Source organism: Eschrichtius robustus, chromosome 12 (assembly GCF_028021215.1).
Source record: "Eschrichtius robustus isolate mEscRob2 chromosome 12, mEscRob2.pri, whole genome shotgun sequence".
Taxonomy (NCBI): Eukaryota; Metazoa; Chordata; class Mammalia; order Artiodactyla; family Eschrichtiidae; genus Eschrichtius; species Eschrichtius robustus.
In genome coordinates, this window is record NC_090835.1 from 91,970,517 (window position 1) to 91,994,079 (window position 23,563).

The 23,563-nt window shown below is 39.2% G+C and overlaps 1 protein-coding gene across 4 annotated transcripts in view; it reads right to left on the reverse strand.

The window, feature by feature from the left end:
• The window catches only part of CDKAL1 (CDK5 regulatory subunit associated protein 1 like 1), a 650,586-nt gene that overhangs the window by 124,455 nt on the left and 502,568 nt on the right, over positions 1 to 23,563 (reverse strand). For all 4 annotated transcript variants that reach the window (XM_068557565.1, XM_068557566.1, XM_068557568.1 and 1 more), the window contains one exon: positions 4,833 to 4,895. In XM_068557565.1, coding sequence (XP_068413666.1) covers positions 4,833 to 4,895 — 63 coding nt within the window. The remainder of the gene's footprint in view (positions 1 to 4,832; positions 4,896 to 23,563) is intronic.

The window sequence follows — 23,563 nt, forward strand, 5'->3', positions numbered from 1 at the left end:
TGGGGGAAGACTGATTCTACCCTTCTCACTTTTTATGCTCACACATATTTTCTGTCCTTAACCCAATTACCAATACATGTTCAACCACTCTTTCACTACTTCTCTTTTATTAAACCACTCTCTATAGTAATACATACTTCATTTATCCAACCTTATTAAGAACCAGCTGTTCCTAAGAGAGTTTTCAAGATAAATGAAATTTATTCGTAAAATAGCTTGTAAAAATAGATTATACACATCTCTACTATTTTTAAAGAAAACATCTGTTTCTTGATATAATTTTGGTCCTATTATTTTACTCTGGGACTACAAAAATGTATTATAGGGATATTTGGGTCCAAATGAAGTGGACTTGGGCAGCTGCACTTTTAGAGTCCCTCTGTTAATGACTTAGAGCTTTTATGGCCTTGTGCTTGCCTTCATTTTGTATGCCGCCACTTCTTAATGGAGCTCTGACTTCTTGAAGCAATAACTACCCTCTTTTTAACTGCTGCTAGGGTTGACTGTGGTTTGGGAAGCCAGGCATCTATGTTTGTTAGAACTATTAAAAAAAAAAAAACAAACTGGACTGTTTGTGGATGGAGAACTGAAGAAGTAATGAGGCGGGGAGAGAGAATTAGATGATTTTGACAGTCTGGGCCTAGGCTGGCTTACTTTCAGGTTCCCGGCTGTGTTTTTGACGGCTAAGATTGCTACATAAAATCCCTCGGAGTGAGTGATTTTCTATCTATTCACATGCTAACTTATCAAGTGTATTCACACGCAGCTGTTTTTTTGGACATGTGAGTTTGTTTACAGTTCAAGTGATACATGTCTATGTGTGTAGAAAAGTCATTAAAAAAAATTGGTCACCAAAAGACAAAGAAAAGTTTATTGCACCAACACAGGAGCCATATAATAATGTTTCTACTTGTCCGCTGATTTATGTAGGAAATGTAGAACATTTTACAAATGTAGAAAATTATTAAAACAACAACAGTCACTAAAAGAAAATGAGAAGCCCACTTCACAAAATACAGAAACTGTAACAGTGACAACCTGTTAAAAACTCACTTTTAATGGTCAAGTATATATTAATTCATATAGATTATTTGTTTAAATAATCTCTGCCCCTTAAGTTCCATTAAGAGTTCTAATAAAAGAATAATGGAATAAAAACTTATTCAATTTTGCAGATGTTAAAAACCACTATAGATCTAAACGGAACTGTGTACTTTTTTCTTTCCAAGTATTTTCATATTTTATAGTAGCTTTTTACAATAGCAGATTATAAAAAACATCTGTGTTTAGCTAATAAACCTAGATTTCTCCAAACACATAATTCTGATAAAATCTAACAAGAAAGAAAAGAAGGAAGGAAGGAAGGAAGGAAATAAGAAAGAGAGAGACATCTTTTATATGCATGGCAATATTTTCATTAGGCTGAAGATAAAAAGCATATGCTAATTTGCATACCTTTAATAAAAGTGTTCTAATTACAGCCTCTTCTACTTACCTGTGACTTCTCCAAAGGAAAAATTCAACTCCAGGTTGGCTGCCTGTGAAGTGGAAGACCTCTGTCCCTATAATCTTCCTGGTAGCTAGTATGATGTGTTTTCAGAAATTCCAAGCTATGTTTATTATGTGTTTATTAAAATAACAGAGGAAAGAATATAATGTCCAAAATACAATCAGATTACCTGCTGCTTTGGATTCCCTTTACCAATGTTCCCTTTTATTAGGATAGATATGTGGGAATTAGGTTTGGTCAAGCCTTTCTGTGTAAGTTTGTATTATGAGAACTCCGAAAAACAATTTTTTAAAAAATGGACATGGGACCAGAGATAACAATCCAAACTGAAATTCGTCCAGTCTCCAGCAAAATTTGTCTTAGAGTCTAAAAAAACAAATCAGGTAGTTTTCTTAAGACTAATTTTGAATGCTCATTTTGCCCTAAGCTTTATTTGCTTTTTGCAACAGCACCTAAGAGAAAACAAACTGACCATTTACAACCTAAACAATGGCTTTACAGTATGATTAAGAAATGCACCTGGCTTCACTCAAACAACAAATTTGTTTAACCTGGTGACTTTCCTGTGTCTGGGGTCAGGCAGGAGCAGTCTTGGTTGGGGGGAAGGAAAGGAGAGCAAATATAACTGACTCACTGAGAACAAAACGGTGGTACCAACGCCCCTTTGTAATTACAACTGTTTTAACAGTTTCTTGTAGGCAAGGCTATCATTTAAGTGACCCACTATAATTTGGGATGAAGCCCCAGGAAATTATGCCAACTCTAGAACAGGAGTTGCATTTCTGAGTTTACTCAGCATAATGAACCCACTGAAATGCTGCGTATTCCTTCTTTGGTACAAATTTACATCAAGGGAAAAATGAACAATTAAAAAAATTTAGCTAGAGAGGAAAAGAATACCACAACATTCACTCCCAGGAGCAGACCATAGTTTATTTTACTTCTTGCATCATTTTTACTATGGAAAATTTCAATCATATAAAAAAATACACAGAGTAGAATGATGAACCCCTACAAACCAATAATTCAGTTTCAATAATCATCAACACATGGCCAACCTTATTTTACTGTGCACTACCCACGTTCCTCCTTTGATTCTTTTTTAAAGCAAATCCCAGACAGCCTATATTTTATTTTATATAAGCTTTATATAAGCTTTTATTTATGACATATGTATATATTTAACCTGAAGATCACTCCAGAAATCTCATTGAGCATGAGATGTTTAAACCAACTTTAACCACATCTTACAAAACGTTTTACACTAACGTTTTTTCTGCCTAGAAAACGAATTTGTTCGAATATAATTGGGTAATTAAAAGTGACAAAGTAACTCGAATCACAGCCTTCTATTATTTTATTTATGGGGAAAAAAGGAACATTCTAATATTGAGAAAATAGTGCACGTTACTCAATCCCTGTGATTCTAGGCTTTGGGGACACTGACCAACAAGAGACACAGTTAAAAGTAACACGGTTAGACTTGCCTGGCTGGAGCTTAGAAAATCCGGAGGAGGCAGTAAGGGGCGGGAGCTAGAAGGAAAACTTTTCCCTTTTCCTTTACTACACATATAGAATAAAACAGAATGCCAACAGGCTAAACCTTGGGAGCTTGAAAAACCACTCATCAAGCAGTCCAGCTACTTAACAATAATTTATTACCGATCTTAAAGCAAAGATCAAAAGGAACTCCATCTAGCATTTTACATTCAATTCCTCACTGCCTGATGACTAATTTGTAGAGGAATGAAGTCTTCACAAGGGAAGCCAAAATCATCTGAGGTGACTTTGATACAGTGCCACAAAGGATATGAAGAGGAAGCTGGGAGAAGCTGTGAATGGCGAAGTTCCATTAAGAGTTCTAATAAAAGAATAATGGAATTTCCCTTAACTGTGAATTAAAAAAATGTTCGAAGTGGGCAAAATTTAGACAAGTCAGGCAAAACCTTTGATTTGTCATAGCCTCTTGTTGTTGCTGTTGTTAACTTCAGCCACTGTTGCATTTATGTTTATTAAAATGGCATCGTCTAAAAAAAAAATGCAACTTCCCCATCAGAAATCTGGCCAATCTCATTCCTTTTGCTCTTGTACTACTTATCAGCCTGCACCTTCAGCCTGCGTTGTCAGACATGCCTGGCTCGCTCAATCGCTTTCAAACAAATTGCCATATTCTGCAAAGTGAACTGATTTAACTTGAAAAATGTAACTTGAAATGATAAAATTTTTAGTCTTGTATATCGCCGCGGTCACGTGGAATATAAACACCTCTTCTGACAAATTTCTGATGCTTAAGTCAACTGTTCACTATAGAAACACTAGAAGCTATTCAAATTCTTTCAACTTCTATGAACAACTGGCACAATTTTTTCCTCCTGAATCCAGACATCTCTGTATTCTCAAATGAGGAGAGTAGTTTTCACACTACTTATTTTGGCTAGTTAAAAAATCTCTACCACATGTCTCCTTGTAGATTCATAGATAAAGATTTAAGTTTATATTAGCATTTCAACTCTGCGAATGTTTTGTTTGCTTCTGAAATCACCTCGAATTAACAGATTTACTGGAACCTTATATGATATAGAAGTTTTGTACAAGTCTCAGAATACTTTAATGTATTTCCCCATGAAGATGTGGTGTTGAGCGTTTTCTTTAAAAAGTTATGTTTTTTTTTTTTTAAAGAGAACTTATCCTTTACAAATATATGGTGAAATACTTATAAGTGAAGAGATGTTTGAGAATTCTTCAAATATAGGAAGTGGAGAGTGTGGGTATAAATGAAACAAGACTGGCCATGGGTCTATGAAGCTATGGGATGGGGATGCAGGGGTCATTACACTACTCGGTCTTCTGTGTAGCAAAACTCTCGGGAGTGAATATTTCAGTTATGATTCTCGGCACTGCTTTTTGTTAGGATTTTTATTTAGAAACATAACTTTCTGTCAGAAGCAATGGAGAACCAACAGTTGGCAGATAATATTTCAACTGTCTCTACCAATTCCAAAGCCAGGTTCGTCTACTACACTGTTTGGAAAGAAAAAAACCCACCAATCAAAAAACACTCCCAAATCTGTCTTTTCACAGTCTTTGAGATTTCAGTGATGATATGTAACTAGATTTTAATATGCATAAAATAGAATTATTTTAGTTCAGAAATACAGATCTTCTCTTTTCTTTACAAGAGATAAAGAGTTAAAAAATTAAAACTGAAATATAAATGTAATTGGTAACTGTAGTTCAAAATCACTATATACTGGTGAAAAGTGTGCTATACGTTCAGAAGGACTTCTACTACCCAGGAACACTGATAACATTCTTCTCTTACCTTGTGATCATATGGATTGTAAGAATGAAATACTTGAGAAAGATCTTTTGTTCTTTGCTTTTTCTGTGGAAGAAAACACAAACATGTGAGTACACTGGTGGCAAAAATATACACATGTGTATCTGTCTGTCTGTCTGTATGTATGTATGTATCTGCTTTACAACATTGTTTATTTAGAGATTCCTCCTTTGTGCAAGCTGAGGGGCTACACTGTCAACCTGGGACAAATGGATATAACCAGAAACCAAGTCCACTTGATGGCTATGTGGGTCACTGTCACAGACCAGTGAGGCAACCTCCATCTAGAAGGTTCCATAATTAAAACTCTATTTATAATAAATGCATAATTCAGAGACTAAAATGAAGAAGAAACTATGAAAAGAAAGCAAAACATATTTAGGACACTTTCAATTTCATTGCAATACCAACTTCAGTTACTCTGAGTTAGGCACTAGCACGCATCCATTTAAACAAGCAATATGCCTTCTTCAGGCTTCCTGGTCACAGCCTGGGTCTGTCTGCTGGAGCCTGCAGCTGTGAGGCTATCTTTGCTCTGTCACTGCTATACAGTGACATAGATATGTATATATGGCACTGTTATATATATGGTGTCTCACACACAGTAGGCCCTCAATAAATATTTGCTAAACTAATGAATAAATGAATATACCTGAGTTAGGCATAAAACTATTGTATCGGTAATGATGACATGTAAGTCTCATATACAGTTATGAACAGAGAAGCCTCTCTTCACTTCCAATGATGTTTTCGTCATTAGAAGAAGCCGGGCTTCTCCACCTCCTGCTCCTCAGTGTCTGTGACAATGAAGAAGTGTGCGGTTCTCTTGTGAGAGTTACTGTAAGAATCAGCTTGTTTACTAATCCACTGTGATCTGTCCACCCCCCATAGCCACCATGAGCAATTTTGTGGATGGTTCCAGACCTTTTGTGCATATATCTTCACACACAATTGATTACTATTATTTTCAAAGAAAAGGAATCATTTCGTATACACTGTTCTGAAATTTACTTTTTTCCTCTTCACAATTTATCCTTGCCAAACTTAAATGCTTATATATCCAGCTCTGCAATCCCTTAGACAGAGTTCTGAAATCCAAAAACTTCTGAAATCTGAACTTTTTTCCTGAAATGCATTTCAGTTTATAAATATAATGATAATCTTTGCACAAACATCTTTGCCAGCTTGAGTGTGTGTATTTTTTTAAAAAAAGATAAATTATGGAAGTCAGGTTGCAGGATCAAGTGGAATGCATGTTTATTACCTTGACAGAAACTGTCAAGCTGCCCCCTCCCCCAAACACTAGACCAGTGTGTCCTCTCATCAAGAGTGAAAGAGAAGAAGGGATTGTGGCTTAGGTTGGAAATTCTTAATTTCTCTTTTTCGTTTAAAGGTGAGAACATTTTTAAATTTAGAAAATAGATAAGACATTTTAAAAACAGATACTGAACATCATCCCAGCTGCTGATTATAGAATTTATTTCTTGTATTTATTTTTTATACATCATAGAGTTAGCCCACTACCACATCTTAAAATTCTGTCATGAGAGTGGCCTGTTTGTCCTTAATGCTGCCCCCATCTTGTTCCAGGTTCTACTCTGATGTTGTTAATGCTTGCCTGGTACCCATGTTTCCTAGGGAAGTGTTTCCTTCTTTAAACTCCAGCCTCCTCATGAGCACATCTGTCACACCTCCCCTACGCCATAGGTCTAGGCAGATCCCCGGCATAGGTTCTACATGACCTTGGGCAGCTACTTGGCTCAGCAGTCAGAGCTGATATGAATTAGGACCTTGTGTTAGAGTCATTTGTATACACTCACAGTTTTCCCAAAGATTAGTTCCCTACTTCAGAACTGTCTTTGGAGCCACAATTCCAGTTAGCAGTCCTTCAACTCACTTGGCCTGTTTCCACATTCTGACACCCACTAACAGTCATCTCTCCCTGCAGCTCAGCTAAAATTCCTACCTCCTCTGTCCAGCTCTGAGCTGTGCTTCTGACCACTGGGCTCGAAAATAATCTAACACTCCTTTTCTCTAGAGAGCAGAGATGTATCTCTAACAGTTTGGAAACAGTCCCCTGGCTCTGTGAGTCCTGGAATCTGTTCTGAACAGGTCACTTGCCCGCCAAAGTTTTCATTAGCTTATAATTTTCTCTTTCCTTTCCATACACCCACTTAGTTGGTTTAACAGTTCTTGGCTTATACTTCAATCAGAAGAAAAATGACGGATATTAACACTTCCTTTGGTAAGAGACAATATAAAACACTGGGGAAATTTTTTTTCAGAAAGGAAATTATGCTTGAGAAGATAAAATAGGCAGCATATCAGTATTCAACTTAGGAGGTGTCCCAAGGACCAATCAGTCCCTAAAATGGTTGAGCTACCAGCTTGAGTTGGCAGGTGGATAAGGAATATTCAGAGGTTCTTTCATGTGATCTTTTTATGTGGGTTTGGATTTTATATCTTTATTTTGATAGCTAAAATCTAAATATACCTTCTATTATTTTGGGAAGAAAGTAGGGTATAAATAAAAAGCAAATAACACTATTCAGACGAAGCCCCAAAAGAAGACAGTGAGGAAAGAATGCCCTTTTTTTCTGACAACAAATTTATTATATACAACTACAGTAAAGTCTTGGCTATGAATATTGAAGGTTATACGTTACTAGTCCAGTTAACTGAACACCATTGCTATTCTTCCTGTGAGGTCAGAGTCATATAGCCCAGAACTGTATCTTCTGGGATCCAGAATACGGATTGATAAATGATAGCCCCTGGGCCAATCCAGCCTATTGCCTGCTTTTGTAAATAAAATTGTACCGAAACACAGCCACTCTCATTTTCTTATGTATTATCTATGGCTGCTTTCACGCTATAAGAGCAGACGTTGAGTGGTTGCAACAGAGACCCTATAGTCCATAAATCCTGAAGTATTTACTATCCGGCCCTTTACGGAAAAAGTCAGCCATCTCTCACCTAGAATCTCTATCTCTGACCACGTCCACTTCTGGCAATAGTCCCTTGACCCCCAAACCAAATGAACAACTAACTGTCCAGTAAAATTCCTTGTTCCTCCTGCTCACCGAATGAAGACAGTTCAAGAATCAACCCTAACGGATATCCTGACACATCAGGATGAACATACCAAGGAAAATAACAATTAGCTGTCTTGCTGTCTTGTTTGTAGGATTTTGCCTTCTGACCATTCTATATTCAGACAGAGAATGTTACAAGTTGTTTTCTAGAGCATGCTGAGATAGATGTAGGGCTTTTAGAGCCTTCTGTATTCACAATGTAACTGCGGATGGCAGAAACTCTGAGAAGAGACCCTTTACTAAGTTCTAGCACTAAAGCCAAGGAGAAGGTTTCGTGTACGAGTAACTAAAGCATGGTCATTATTGCTATTGAGCCAGTTCCTCACGTGCAGACAATGTTAACAATACGAAGCTACAAGACCTGTTGAGCCTTGTTGTCAGCAGTTTTAACTGAAACGAAAAGCTAAGCCAAAAATGGAATAGTTAGGTAGTTTCCTATTGCATCATAGTGTGTGTCTAAATTACCTCCCACTTTTTCGCCTGTTAAAATAAACATCTCAGTCATGCAACCACCTGTTAATTCTCCAAGTGTTCAAAAAGTAAACGTGTCAAACAAGTTGTGTGATGAACTTGGAATGAGGGTGGCCAAAGTACAATGAGTATGGCAAACATCTCCCCGAGAACAGTACGAGGTGCCTTAAGTCCACCTCGTCATTAATCTCAAGGTCCTGGCCACAGAGATGAGAGGATGGTAAAAAGTAACTCATGCTGAGTCCTGCAGTCTCTGTGGGTTGCAGCTGTGTTTAAAATGAGGCAGTATGCAAATTTGGTAAAGTTTCTACATTTCTGACAAGCTGAACATCTGAAGATCTCTATCCTATAGGCATTTCCTGCTTATAGGAACTTTGAATTTCACTCTGCAAGGACAGAAAACACTGATGAACCCCTTTTATATCCATGTTTAAACTTCCTTTCAGACAAAACCAAACAAAATTAAAGGCCCCAAAGGAGGATTTTTAACAGTTCCGATTTCCAGATGATGTAATTATTTCAATTTTTATCAAAGGTAACAAAAGAGCTCGGATCTGAAAGACATCCCACATGTGATGAGAACCTGTATTTTGAACGTGAAGTTACACAATCAACTGAGTTTTAACAGTATCCACCAATTTAACTTCTCCTGGTTCCTCAAACGAATTCAGTGTTTTCTGTGCCCATTCACTACTTGTAGATTAAAGTTTTCTCAAATAAAACAGTGTGATTATAAGGTAAAACCGTAATAATGCTATGAATGTCATTTCTACATACAGATTCTCAAAAATGATAAAACCTACAAGCTTTCAGAGAGTTCAATGTGCTTAAGGTATATTATAATAAAATATAAATGTTTCAACAAATCCTCATCATACTTTGTGGTAAGGAGACAAAACAGCAAGTTTGAGTTTCAGTGTACTGACTTCTGATTTCTGGTTCCGCAGGTAAGGAACTTGGAAATTACCACTCTGTCTTCACAAGTAATAAGCTGAAAAGACTGAAAAACCACAAACTCAGGGAAAACTACTGCCCCTCCCCCACCTGCCCCCCTCCACCCCCCTGCAACTGGAGAGACCAACAGGCAATCACCGGGAATGCAGCTTCCCAGGGCAGAGTGAATCCCTGTGGGAACCAGCGCTGGGGCAGGAAAACCGGAACTGTAATTGCTGGATTGTTGGCGGCCCGGTGCTAACAGCTCTAAGAGCTAAGGACTCCAGTGGGATTCAGTAGTAGGGGCCCTCACAATGTTGTGAGATTTACTAGCAGAAGCTCAATGAGGTTCCCACAGTAAATATCAGAGAAAATCCCCTTGGGCTTCCAGCAGAAGGAGAGGGAGAAGGAACCATTTTGAAATACACCAGTGCACTCTGTTTTTAACAAGGTCTGCCCTCAGGAGAAACTAGCTAATCAAAGCTGAACCTGCTACGGTTTTATTACCAGAGCCTAACTGACCTGGGGAATGGAATACCCAACTCCAGCCCACCTAGCCATCCTATCCCACCTAAGAGGAGAGAAAAACACCGAGAAGTGCACAGTCCAGAGGCCTAGGCTAACTAAAAGACTGAGATGTAATCATAGGAATGTAGAATATTTCCCCACCTCTCACATCTTGCCACATTACTAAAGGCAATTCCTTTTAAGCAGTACATCACAACCGACTATCAATAAAAATCACAAGGTATGCCAAAGGCAAAAAATACCCACAATTTGAAGAGAGAGAGCAAAAATCACAACCAGACATGACAGAAATGTTAGAATTATCAAAAACAATTCTGATTAATACACTAAGGGCTCTAATGGATAAAGCAGACAGCAAGAACAAATGGACAATGTAAGCAGAGAGATGGAAATCCCAAGAAAGAACCAAAAGAAATGTTAGAGATCAAAAATAATGTAACAGAAATGAAGAATGCCTTTATGGGTTTATTAATAGACTGAACACAGCTGAGGAAGGAACCTCTGAGATAGAGGATGATATATCGCTAGAATCCTCGAAAACTACAAAGCAGAGAACAAAGACTGAAAGAAAAGAGAACAGAATATCCAAAGACTGTGGGATAACTAAAAAAGGTATGACATATGTGGTTATGGGACTACCAGGAGGAGAAGAAAGAGAGAAAAGAAAAGAAGAAATATTTGAAACAAGAATGACCGAGAATTTCCCCAAACTAAGGTCAGACACCAAACCACAGATCTAGGAAGCTCAGTGAACACCAAGCAGGACACATGCCAAGAAAACTACACCTTGGCATATCATTTTCAAATTATAGTAAATCAAAGATAAAGAAAAAAATCCTGAAAGAAGCCAGAGGGGAAAAAACACATTACCTATAGAGGAACAAAGGTAAGAGTTACCTTTAACTTCTCCATAGAAACCATGAAGGCAAGGAGAGAATGGAGTGAAATATTTGAAGTGTTGAGAGAAAAAAAATCCACCAACCTAGAATTCTGTACCTTGCAAAATTACCTCTCAAAAATGAAGGAACAATGAAGACTTTTTCAGACAAAGAAAAACTGAGGAAATTTGCTGCCAGTAGACCTGCCTTGCAAGAAATGTTAAAAGGAGTTCTTTAGAGAAAAGGAAAATAATATATGTCAGAAATCTGAATCTACATAAAGAAAGCAAGAGCACTGAGGAAGGAATAAGTGAAAGTGAAATAATTTTAATTTTTCTTATTCTTAATTGGTCTAATAGATAACAGTTAGATAAAATAATAATAGCAACAATGTATTTGATTATGTATGCTTAAGTATATGTGAAATACATTACAGCAATGATACAAGGGATGGGCGGAAGGAATTAGGATTATTTTGTTGTTACAAGGCATTCATACTACCTGTGAAGTTTTATCATCCTATGTAAAAGTGGATTTCTTTTACTTGGACTAGTTGTAAATGTATATTGCAAATTCTAGGGCAACTACTAAAATAAGTTGTCCTTTTTGTTTTTGTTTTTTTAAAGTATAAATGATATGCTAAGAAAGGAGAGTTTCAACACACATTTTTTCCTGCTCCCTTTCTGGCAGAGAGCCTAAGAAGTGGTTAACTGATTACGTGGCAAGTAGCAGCAGCAAAGTAAGAGTGAGAGGATAAGGAGCCAAGGAAACTCACCAATTGGACGATCACGTTCTGAATAGCTGACCTTTGTGTCACGCGGGGGCAATGAAGACAAGAGGCAATGACGGTGCCATGGGGACTAGGAGACTGTGGCTCTAAATACATTCCAAGGGGCTGGAGTCAAAATTCCAGGTAATAACGGCTAGGGATCGAGGACTGGTCAGTTACTACATGACCGGGAAAGGACAGGCATTCCGCCTCAGGAACCGTATCCTGAGGCAGAAGGGTGGAAACAGCCAAGAGTTGCAAGGTAATAACAAAGACTGAGAATCAAAAGGGTTGTTGGTGAAGAACTAGGAACTGGGAGAATCACAGTGAGAACAGGGACTAAGCAAAAAGCAGTAAGAGACACTGAAGTCAGGGATAAGAAATGAAGTAGCCAGGAAACCTTCAGAGGTAGTGAAGGCCTTGACTCCCAAGGATGTGGTCTGAGGCTGAGGCAGGTCTGATGTTTACCTTGGGATCTTCTATTATACTTCCTGCAGGGGCAGGTTCCCCGAGTCAGCGTGTGGGTAATGCGGGGCCCATTAAACTCAGTCTGAAATGGGACAGCATTTGGTTGAGGAGGGAAAATAGTATGGTGTACTGGGGAGGTCAGCTTTTGATAAAAGCAGAAAGAAAAGAACTGAGTCTATAGATAGATTATGCTATTTTATACTGTAAGAAAGTAGGTCAAGTATAGGAATGCTGAGGCAGAGAAAAAAGACGTAGCTTTGTTGAATCAAAGAAATGGCTAAATGATTAGAGCACACAATGCAAGAAATGTGACAAATGATCAAATTAGAGTTGCAGAAAGAGTTTTGTTATGCTGTTAGAGATGGAGCATGGGAGCAAGGCTAGAGGCCGAAGACTGTGAGAAGAGGGTGCAGTGGTTCTGAAGAAATGACACCGTCCCAAAGGAAGCGAGGGGCAAGGGGAGTAGGCGAGATGGGCGTGAGCAATAGCTAAGAGGCAGGACAGGCGGCACTTGGTTAGACAGGAGTACAAGACAGGGGAGAGCAGAGGAAGACTCCAAGATTTCTGACGCAGACAGCTGAAGGGGGAGAGGTACCCTGCACTGAGATAAGGAATCTAGACTGACAAGCAGGTTTGAGTGGTGAGGTGAGGGGCGGGGGAGGGAGTTCAGTTTTGAATATAGTGACATTTGGAGAGTTAATCTGAAGGAAGTTAGACATAAGTGTATGGTGCTAAGAAGAGAGATGTGGTGCTAATTATTAGAAAAATGCAAATCAAAACTACAATGAGGTGCCACCTCACACTGGTCAGAATGGCCGTCATTAAAAAGTCTACACATAGGGCTTCCCCGGTGGCGCAGTGGTTGAGAATCTGCCTGCTAATGCAGGGGACATGGGTTCGAGCCCTGGTCTGGGAAGATCCCACATGCCGCGGAGCGACTGAGCCCGTGAGCCACAACTACTGAGCTTGCGCACCTGGAGCCTGTGCTCCGCAACAAGAGAGGCCACGATAGTGAGAGGCCCGCGCACCGTGATGAAGAGTGGCCCCCACTTGCCGCAACTAGAGAAAGCCCTAGCACAGAAACGAAGACCCAACATAGCAATCAATCAATCAATCAATTAATCAATAAAATAAACCTTTAAAAAAAAAAAAAAAGTCTACACATAACAAATGCTGGAGAGGGTATGGAGGAAAGGGAACCCTCCTACACTGTTGGTGGGAATGTAAGTTGGTGCAGCCACTATGGAGAACAGTATGGAGGTCCTTAAAAACTAAAAATAGAGTTGCCATATGATCCAGCAATCCCACTCCTGGGCATATATCCAGACAAAACTACAATTCAAAAAGATACATGCACCTCTATGTTCATAGCAGCACTATTTACAATAACCAGGACATGGAAACAATCGAAATGTCCATCAACAGATGAATGAATAAGGAAGATGTGGTACATATATACAACGGAATACTACTCAGCCATAAAAAAACCCAAAATAATGCCATTTGCAGCAATATAGATGGACCTAGAGTTTATCATACTAAGTGAAGAAAGTCAGAAAGAGAAAGACAAATACCATATAATATCACTTATATGTGGAATCTAAAATATGACAAAACGGAACTTATCTACAAAACAGAAACAGACTCGCAGACATAGAGAACAGACTTGTGGTTGCCAAGGGGGAGGGATGGACTTGACGTTTGGGATTAGCAGATGCAAACTATTATATGTAGGATGGATAAACAACAAGGTCCTACTGTATAGCACAGGGAACTATATTCAATATCCTGTGATAAACCATAATGGAAAAGAGTATTAAAAAAGAATATGTATATATATGTACTGTATAACTGAATCACTTTGCTGTACAGCAGAAATTAACACAAAATTATAAATCAATTATATTTCAATTAAAAAGAAAAGAAGAGAGATTTGGGAGTCATGAGCCTACTGGTGTAATTTAAAGCGGGAGAGGGGATATGATCGCACAGGGAATATAAGGACACAAGAAGATTAAGGTTAAAATCCAAGCAAATAATACCTCTCTGACTACTGGACTGGGTATCTGCTTTGGCTTTCATATGTAAAATGAAGGAGTTGGATTAGGCCAGTGGTTTTCAACCCTGGTTGCAGGTTAGAATCACTGGGGAGCCTCTAAAGTATATGCATGCTCTAGTCCTAATCCCTAGTGATGCTGATTTAATTGGCATGGTGGGACCTACACAACTGTATTATTTAAAAGTTCTTGAGTTTTCCAATGAGCAGCCAAAGTTGAGAACCACTAGCCAAGATGATCCCTAAGGTCTCTTCCAACTGTTAACGTCTATTCTTCTCTATCAGTTCCCCACTGTCTTTCAGCTGTTGCCATCCTGGGTTGTGAATTCTATCAGGCATTCCCCTTCTTAATCTCCATATTATGCCTATAGCTTTGCCTTATTTCCTGACCTCTTCCTTTACTTAAAAATGGACTCTATGGGGCTTCCCTGGTGGCACAGTGGTTAGGAATCCACCTGCCAATGCAGGGGACACGGGTTCGTGCCCCTGTCCGGGAAGATCCCACATGCCGCGGAGCGGCTAGGCCCGTGAGCCACAACTACTGAGCCTGCGCTCCGCAACGGGAGAGGCCACGACAGTGAGAGGCCCGCCCACCGCGATGAAGAGTGGCCCCCACTCGCCGCAACTGGAGAAAGCCCTTGCACAGAAACGAAGACCCAACACAGCCAAAAATAAATTAAAAAAAAAAAAAAAAAAAGGACTCTATGCAGGAATTCCTCTGGGGCACATTGAGGCTTTGGCTGCACAGAACAGGCTGCTGTTACATATTTGTTCCCTATGTGGTGAAAGCTTTTTAGAAATAAGTGGAAAGCTAATTTAATAAATCTGAACCTTTATTTTGTTATCAATGTGTAAAACATCAGAGGCTTAATTAAAAGCGTTTGACATTATCAGCGCTCAATCACAACCTCACTTTCATATCGTAGGTTTTTGGCTGGTGTCCCTAAGATGATGAGAACCACTCAAGATCACTGAGAAGAAGGAAAAACAAGTCCCTGGAATTTAAACAGTCGACCCCCAAATTTAGAAATCAATTTAAAAAGTTAGTGATGTGAAGTATGTTTGGTGATCAAAAATACCCCAAAATACTCAGGGAAACACACAAACTTCAAAATATCATCTGCTTTTCCTTTATATGGTTCATATATATAATACTTCTGTGTTCTGTGAGAAACAACTCTACTGTGAGCATGGTAGGAAAAATAAAAATAAAGCTTTATTTATTTTTTCACCTCTCACTTTCCAGTAAGATCTGCAAGATAACGGAAATGACAATGAATGCTGCTGGCTGTGGTCCTAAATTTCCTTCTCTCCCTCCTGTTACAGCAAATTCAAGGAGAGTTAGTTAACACGTTCTTCAGTTTCTCCCGTCTTCACAGTGGGGGGCCCAGTATAACCTCCATTCTTGGAAGACACTGAAACAGCAGACTTCTGAGAGGGGAAGTTAGAAAATAGGTAAGTGCATTTGTTCACCCGACTGTAATGGTGCTCAAAATAACCAGGCCAACGTGGAAATGTACCACTGATTTTAAAGCACAGCAGTGTCAGTGGGAGACTTTTCCCTAGCCTTACGGTTTCTAAAATAACCTCAGTGGAATGAAGGTGCAATAATCAGCCTCTCGTTTTCATAGTGCGGGAGGTGGAGGTGCAGCGGCACCATTTATCCTGGCAGATCCTCAACCAAGCAACAAATGCTGGAAGAAAATGCAAAGAGGGAATCCTGCATTAATGCAGTGGTACCTGATAAAGTAAAATGTAAGTAGCCATATCTCCTTATATCAAGCCCACCTTACTTTCTAAAGAGAACATTTGTTTGCAAGGAAAGGTCATTCTTTGAAAACAAAAGCATGGCTGGCACATAAGGAAGGAGACTTAACCAGTTTGTGGTGCTAGGTGTTGCCACAACGAAAAGCCATTACAAGTAGTTGGAAAAGAAACAGCCTTTCAATGTAAAACAAATCCCTGCAAAAAGACAAAGTCAAAGGGGGCTAAGCACTACACACCACACACAATGGTTCCTTCCAAGATCCTTTGTACAGTAACTTCTGGGTGCTCAAAAGTAGCACATGAGAACATGAGTTGCTATAAATATCCATTCAGTATCACTTATCTTCACTCTGCCCTTCCAACGAACCACAAAAGAGAGTTAACTTGACCTCTTATCTGGATTACTGTAGTAATATTTTCTTTCCTGGACTACCTGAGTCCAGTTGTCACCCTCTAAGTCAAGAACTGGCACAATAGGGTCTGTGGGCCAAATATGACTTGCTGCTTGGTTTTGTACAGTCTGCAGTTTGTTTTTACATTTTCAAATGGTGGGGGAAAAAAAATCCAGAGAACGAGAATACTGGTTACCTGTGAAAATTATATGAAATTCGAATTTCCGTAAAGTTTTATTAGCACATGGCCACGCTCATTCATTCACATATTGTGTACGGCTGCCTTTGTGGACAATGGCCGCCTGGGATGGCTCCCACAGAAACCCTAGGGCCCACAAAGCCAAAAATACTTACTATCTGGCCCTTGACAGAAAGAGTCTGCCAAGCCCTGCGTTAAATCACTGGCGTGCAATCCTGACGCACACTGGAATCACTGGGGGACTTAAAGAATACAGATGTCTGGGTGCCATCACTAGAGATTCTGATTTAATTGATCTGGGGTGCAGCTTGGGATTTGGAATTTTAAAAATCTTTGCAGGTGAGGCTGACGTGAAGCCAGGGTTGAGAACCAGTACTTAACCCAACTCTGTCCTAAGGCCAGAGTGAGTTTTCTAACGCACGGTCGTCTGCTGTCATTCTCCTCTTTAAAAACCTGCAAGGGCTCCCGCTGTTCAGAGAATCAAGTCTCAAGTACTGCACTAGGGCTCTGGCCCACTTTCCCCACTAACACCAAAGACAATGTCTTGTTCCTGGCTGACCCCACATCTTCTTGAGTTCACATCTTGCTAACGCTATTTCCTTGGCCTGGAACGCCTTCCTTACCATCTCCATGTATTAAATTCATTCTGAAAAGCCCAGTTCAAAGATCCTATCCCTTCTTGCTGGATCCCCCCAAACAGAAAGAACCTTTTAAGTTACGTGCTTCCACAGTTGGCTTCACCACTCTCCCGGTGTGTCACTGCCTCCTTGGGGCAGAAGCCACGTCCTGGTTGTCTGGGTAGCATCTCTTCCCTCCACAAGGCTTTATTAAAGTGCCTTGCGTGTGGGAGCTGCTCAATAAATGCTGCCACCCCCTTCATCCCACAACATTTTGGTTTAATCTTCATTGAGCCTCCTACACCCTCAAATGAGCCACCCAAGTCACCCTTTCCCTCCAGGCTCTCTATTTGTGAATACAACACTCAACTTGTATAACCTCAGCTTCCCCATCCTCCTTTGTCCTCATTCCCCCTACGGACTCCTGCTCCCCCCACTTCACATGACTCTAATCACTTGCCCCCTGCGTAATTTGGGTACCTCTGTGGACTGAGGCCACCTCAGCATTCCTTGGTTATTCCTCTGTGAGGAGATAGCTGCTATTCCGATTCCTCATAAGAGCCTCCCACCAGTTCTTCTGTCTCCATTCTCACCCTCTATACCTAAAATACATTCTCTGAGTTTTAAAAATTAGCTATTAAATCCCTATGTTCACAGCAGCACTATTTATAATAGCCAAGACATGGAAGCAACCTAAATGTCCATGCATAGAGGAATGGATAAAGAAGAGGTGGTGCATTTATACGATGGAATACTACTCAGCCATAAAAACTGAAGTAATACCATTTGCAGCAACATGGATGGACCTAGAGTTTATCATACTAAGCAAAGTGAGTCAGAAAGAGAAAGACAAATACCATATGATATCACCTATATGTGGAATCTAAAATATGACACAGGGACTTCCCTGGCAGTCCACGGGTTAAGACTCCATGCTTCCAATGGCCGGGGAACTAAGATTCCCACATGCCATGTGGCCAAGAAATACTACTACTACTAATAAATTAATTAATAAATTAATTAAATATGACACAAATGAACTTATGTATGAAACAGACTCACAGACAGAGAACAGGTTTGTGGTTGCCAAGGTGGTGGGAAGGGACGGATTGGGAGTTTGGGATTAGCAGATGCAAACCATTATATGTAGAATGGATAAACAACAAGGTCCTACTGTACAGCACAGGGAACTATATTCAGTATCCTGTGATAAACCATAATAGAAAAGAATATGAAAAAGAATGCATATATATGTATAACTGAATCACTTTGCTGTACAGCAGAAATTAAAACAAAATTGTAAATCAACTACACTCCAATAAAATAAATTTTTAAAAAACCTTCAGGTTTAACAGTATCACTTATTCATTCATTTGATGCACTGACTGTGTGCCCATCATGCTGCAGGGGCCATACTAAGCACTGGTGAGACAGACAGCAAGTCAGATGAGGCCACTGGACTCAACAGAACTTATAAACTAGCGGGAGAAATAATTACCACACTTAACCACAACCAGGAACACAGTAAACAAATGTTTGCTAAATGAATTGCAAAAATTCTGGGTATTAACCTTTGGTGTAACACTGCTTATTGAGTGGCTGTGCTAATGAATGACCTGTTTATGGTTTGTACACAGATTACTAAGTCAAATGCAAATTTATTTTATGTTGGATAGAATTATTTTTATAACTATTAATGGTACTTTAAGATGATAATCGTAAAAACTCCAGAATTTGAACCTTACTTCCATGGGAGTCCGCTTTTGAGTCAACTTATATATATGCACAACTTTTTTTTGCTGGCGTGTCTGCATTCTCATAAACGCGTGCTCCTTTCTCCGACAAGTTATATACGGGATAGGGGAATGACAACACCAGTATCTTTTGCCAGGTGGAAAAATATTAGGAAAGGACAAAATCAACAACTATAAGTCATGGATTACTTTTACCTTAAAAATAAATAGGTAAATAAAACAACCAATAACAGTTCAGAATATAGTCAGAGAACTGATTTGCTATCCATATAGTTGATACTAGCTTTTATAACATACCCCAAACACCTGATCGTGCAAGAATAAATATTACCTCCCCACCGAGGTCCTCCATCTCCCCCACCCTGCCCCTGTGGTTACTCTGAAGCTAAGCAGTTTGACAAAGGAAAGAAAACTGGGTTTAATCTAATTCCTGTAAAGTTTGTTTTCACACAATTTTAGAATTTCTAGACCAATCATACATATAAACATTACCAATGCATGAGAAGTTTCACTGTTATTTCTAAAATTTAAAAAATTCCTTTAACATGTGACAACTATTCTCACTGCAGTATTTTAGAATTACCAGTTACAGTGTTAAAACTCTCTCGAAGTCTGGCTCATCACCACAACCCAGCAAACAGTGGAGGGAACAAATCTGCTGCCATCTATGCGCTACACCGCCTTTATTTTTATCTTCAAAGGTTTACTATGCTATAAACTACTTGAAATTAGGGAGAGGGCGGGGACAAATGGTTTTATTTAACTTTTCCCTACTTATTATTGTTACAATGCCTGATGCCTGTAAATTGTTTTAGTAAGGACAAATTATATAATTGAAAAAAAGTAAAAATAGGAAGTCATATTAGAGATGTAACTATGAGAGAATAATATTTTGCGAGTGGATAAAATAAATGTGGGGTGGGTTTTTCTAACAAGTGCCCTGGAGTCCTATGTCCTTCTGTATTGTCATTAAATACTTTTCTTCCTTTCATTTACAGAGAGATGGTAACACGCTTTTACTAAATCTAACATTCAATGAGCTTGGAGCCCAACATTGTGAAATACATAGGGTTGTACAGTCTGGACCTGCACAAACTCTATTAACGCTCAGAGCCTCATCCTGGCTTCCAGAGGCTAATCCACATCGCACCCAAGGGGAAAAATGATGAAAAAAGAATGGAGGAAACTAAATTTCTCTGACCCACAGATAAGCTGCTCTACAGTTCTAAAAACTGATCAAAACCAATGCATCTCTTTCATGACCCCAAATAACCTCTGGTATCACCCCATTTGAAGAGAAGCTTGAAAATTGTTCTGTGCCAGTTATTGCTGAATCGCTAGATAAGCCCACAACTCGTTTTTATTATGATTCCACAACTGCGACCTGGAAGGTCAGACATGACAATGTAGGTTTGATAACGCTCCTACTTTCTACATCTAATTTAGCACCTACTGTAAAAAAATCACTTCTATCAGCAACTCGACCATCACCGATATCTCTCTCTGCCCCATCACATCAATAATAAGAATCTAAAATTCATTTCAGGGGTGGCTGGGCTTTTTGACCTATTTTCTCCTCCAGTACTACGTCAAAAATAGACTTATTTTTGTTCCATGTATTAAACATACACATTTTCTTTTTTATCTTTGGCCTTTATGACAGAGAGTCTTTATTTGATAACCAGAAGACAATTTAATATACAGCTCAATCTTCTCCATTCGCTCATCCTCATGTCACTTCAGAAATCAGTCGATTTTTTTTTATGTTGTAGAGCAAGGTTTCTAGGCAAACAGCCAGTGGATGAAAGTTTCTGAGGCTGGCTCTAAGCCAAGCAATATTTTCAGCCACTGGCAAGGACGGTGCAGGGTGGGTGGGTGGGCGGTAGAGGCCTAGGAAATTAGAAAAAGGGCAAGACAGGAGGAACATAAAGTGGCTGAGGTTTGCCCTGTGCCCATTCCAACACTTCAGACAGCTCCGGCTAAACATAATTCATGTTACATAATAGCTTTCAGAGAAATTAATCCATGTTCACACAAGCAGGAAAAAATACCCAGAGAGGGTAGGTTTCTGTACCAAATGACAGGCCTGATCATTTTAAGTAATGAGAAAATGAGCAGAACACGATGCTCCTACTAAGTCCAGGATCCCAGACCTCCTTGGAGGCTGTAGGACTGTTATCCCATCAGCCAGGCTCTCTATTCTTAGGAGGCCTCTGCCCACCAGCTGAGGCATATTCTCAGGGCTCAGAGTAGGCCTTCCTCCTCAGCCTTGGGATAAGGCTCTCGTGTCCCTGTCAGTTTCTCATCTCTTGCCTCTCTTTCTTTCTCTCTCCAAAGAGGAAGAGCTAAGAAGTGAGAAGACCCTGACATTCACTTATTGTGAATATTGTGTGCTTTCTGCTTTTTCACTGGGAGATGATCCTAAGGTGAAAAAAAAAAAGCCTGTAGGTTTAAACATACATGAATGGTTACAATGCAAAAGGACAAGAGTATCTTAGAAAAAGCTCAATAAACTACCTAACTATGATGATTTTAAAGGAGTTACGCATAAAGTAACTTTAATCAATGTCAAAGTCCAAACTCTTTTTTTGACATTTATATGGTGCTTTATATTTTCAGAGTGTTCATAACTATAGTTCAATGATAAGCATTCATCCATTCACTCAAAGATTTACTGAACACTCCATGCATTTTAACAGCAATTAGCTGCCTTCCCTTCACCCTGTGACTGGATATACTGGCTTCCTCTATCACCAAGAGCAAATGACCATGAACTTCATTATTTTTTAAAAAATTCCAGAGCAAGGTCGGAAGTTGTTTATGAACGTATTAGTTGCAGAGGGATGCTATATGTTCTTCGTCGTTCTTTGTCTCTTCCAATGCCAGCATCTTCCTACCTCTTTATACTCATGTGCACCTCAACAAGTTTCTAGGTTGGAGAGTTCGCCTTGATGTAATCTCTTCTTTGTGTATGTTGTTTGGTTCTAGCAACCCTCTTAATCCTAACCTCCCCGAGACATTTGCTTATCTTTTCAGTTGTTTTCCAAAATCACTTACACACACATACAATCTAAAAGAGTCAACCTCAACGGTTTCCCAGCTGCCCTTTCCTATTTTTGCTTCCTTAGAAGTAACTACTTTTCAACTCTTTTAAGTTTATCCTTTCCTTTATCATATTGCTAAATAACATATCTTTATTGCTATTGTTAATTTTTTAGTATTAAATACTATGTATTGATTTCTCACTCTGGAAGATGAGCTTTCATACCTCCCCCTGCCCACCCCATTTACTTGTATATTTCCCACCCCCACTTCCCGATATGATGACATCATACACATGCCATTCAGAATTCAGCTATGTAACAACTATGATTATATTTCCTTTCATGTATATTTTGTTTTCTCTGGAGTTTTAAAGAAAAGGTCATTTTTCTCATTTGCTTAATTTTCTATGCGTTTATTGCTAATTCAATCCCCAATTCCCTTCCACTTATCTAAGTCACTCTTCAAAGAGTTCATTCACACTATCCTTTTCATACTCAATCCTTTTCGTCTTCTTCAAGTCTTTCCCTCAGACTAAATATTTAGTCCGGTTTCTCTCCAACTCTGATTCATGGCTCTCTCTTTTACCATCGTCCTGGAGATTTTGCTTGCCTCTCATCTGTGTTGAGTTGTCTGTTCCTTTATCTTATATCTTTTCTCAGCATACTCTCTTGTTTTGATGATGCCCCAAAATTCTCTAAAAGCCTCCTGAAAAAGAGCTATCTTGGAACCTGACTGATGCTTTGGTGAGATATTAAATTCTAGGATGGGAAGCATTTTTCTTCAAAATTGAGAAGGCATCATTCATTTGTTTTCTGGGTGCCACTAAGAAGTCTGAAGCCATTCTGATTCCAGATCCTTTGAATTTGACTTGGATTTTCTCTCTTGTCTTAGTGTAGTCTATTTTTCATACATACTGCTGGGCTCAGGGTGATGGCTTTCCGTCTGGCAACTCATGTCCTACAGTCATAGGGAATATCCTTGACTTATTTCATTGACAATTCCTTCCTTCTCTGTCCACTTATTTTGGAACTCCTGTTATTTGAATGTTGGACCCTTCTGGATTGGGCCTCTAATTTTCCTTTTATTCCCCTACTATTTTCTATCTTGTTTCCTTTTGTTCTACTTTCTGGAGGTTTCTTCTACTTTATCTTCTAATTCAACTGAATTTTTCATTTTGCTACCATGCTTTTAATTACTAAGAATATTTCTTGCTCTCTAAATCTTTATTTTTGGCATCCTGATCTTGTTTCAGGAATATAATACCTTCTCTCATTTCTCTGAGAATAGCAAGGATTTTTTTAAAAGTTTTATTCTCTCTGCATAGTCCTGTGTCTTTTTTTTTTTTTCTCTCATCCCACTTCTGTTTGTTTGCTTTGGCCCTATTCTTTATGTCAGTTAATGGCTTTCCTCAGCTGTCTGGTAATCTTTGATTGCCTATTCAAGTTTAAGGGTAAAGTACTATAATGAACTGAACTGTGTCTCTCCCCAAATTCATACAACAAAGCCCTAACTCTCAATGTGACAGCATTTGGAGCTAGGACCTTTAAGGAAGTAATTAAGGGTAATAAGGTCATAAGGACAGGACCTTAATCCAATAGGACTATAAGAAGAAGAGATGGAAAACCCTCTCTCTGCGCACTCAGAGGGAAAAGAACATGTTGGGACCCAGCGAGAAGGTAGCCATCTACAAGACAGGGAGAGAGGTCTTACCAGAAACCAACCCTGCCAGCACTTTGATCTT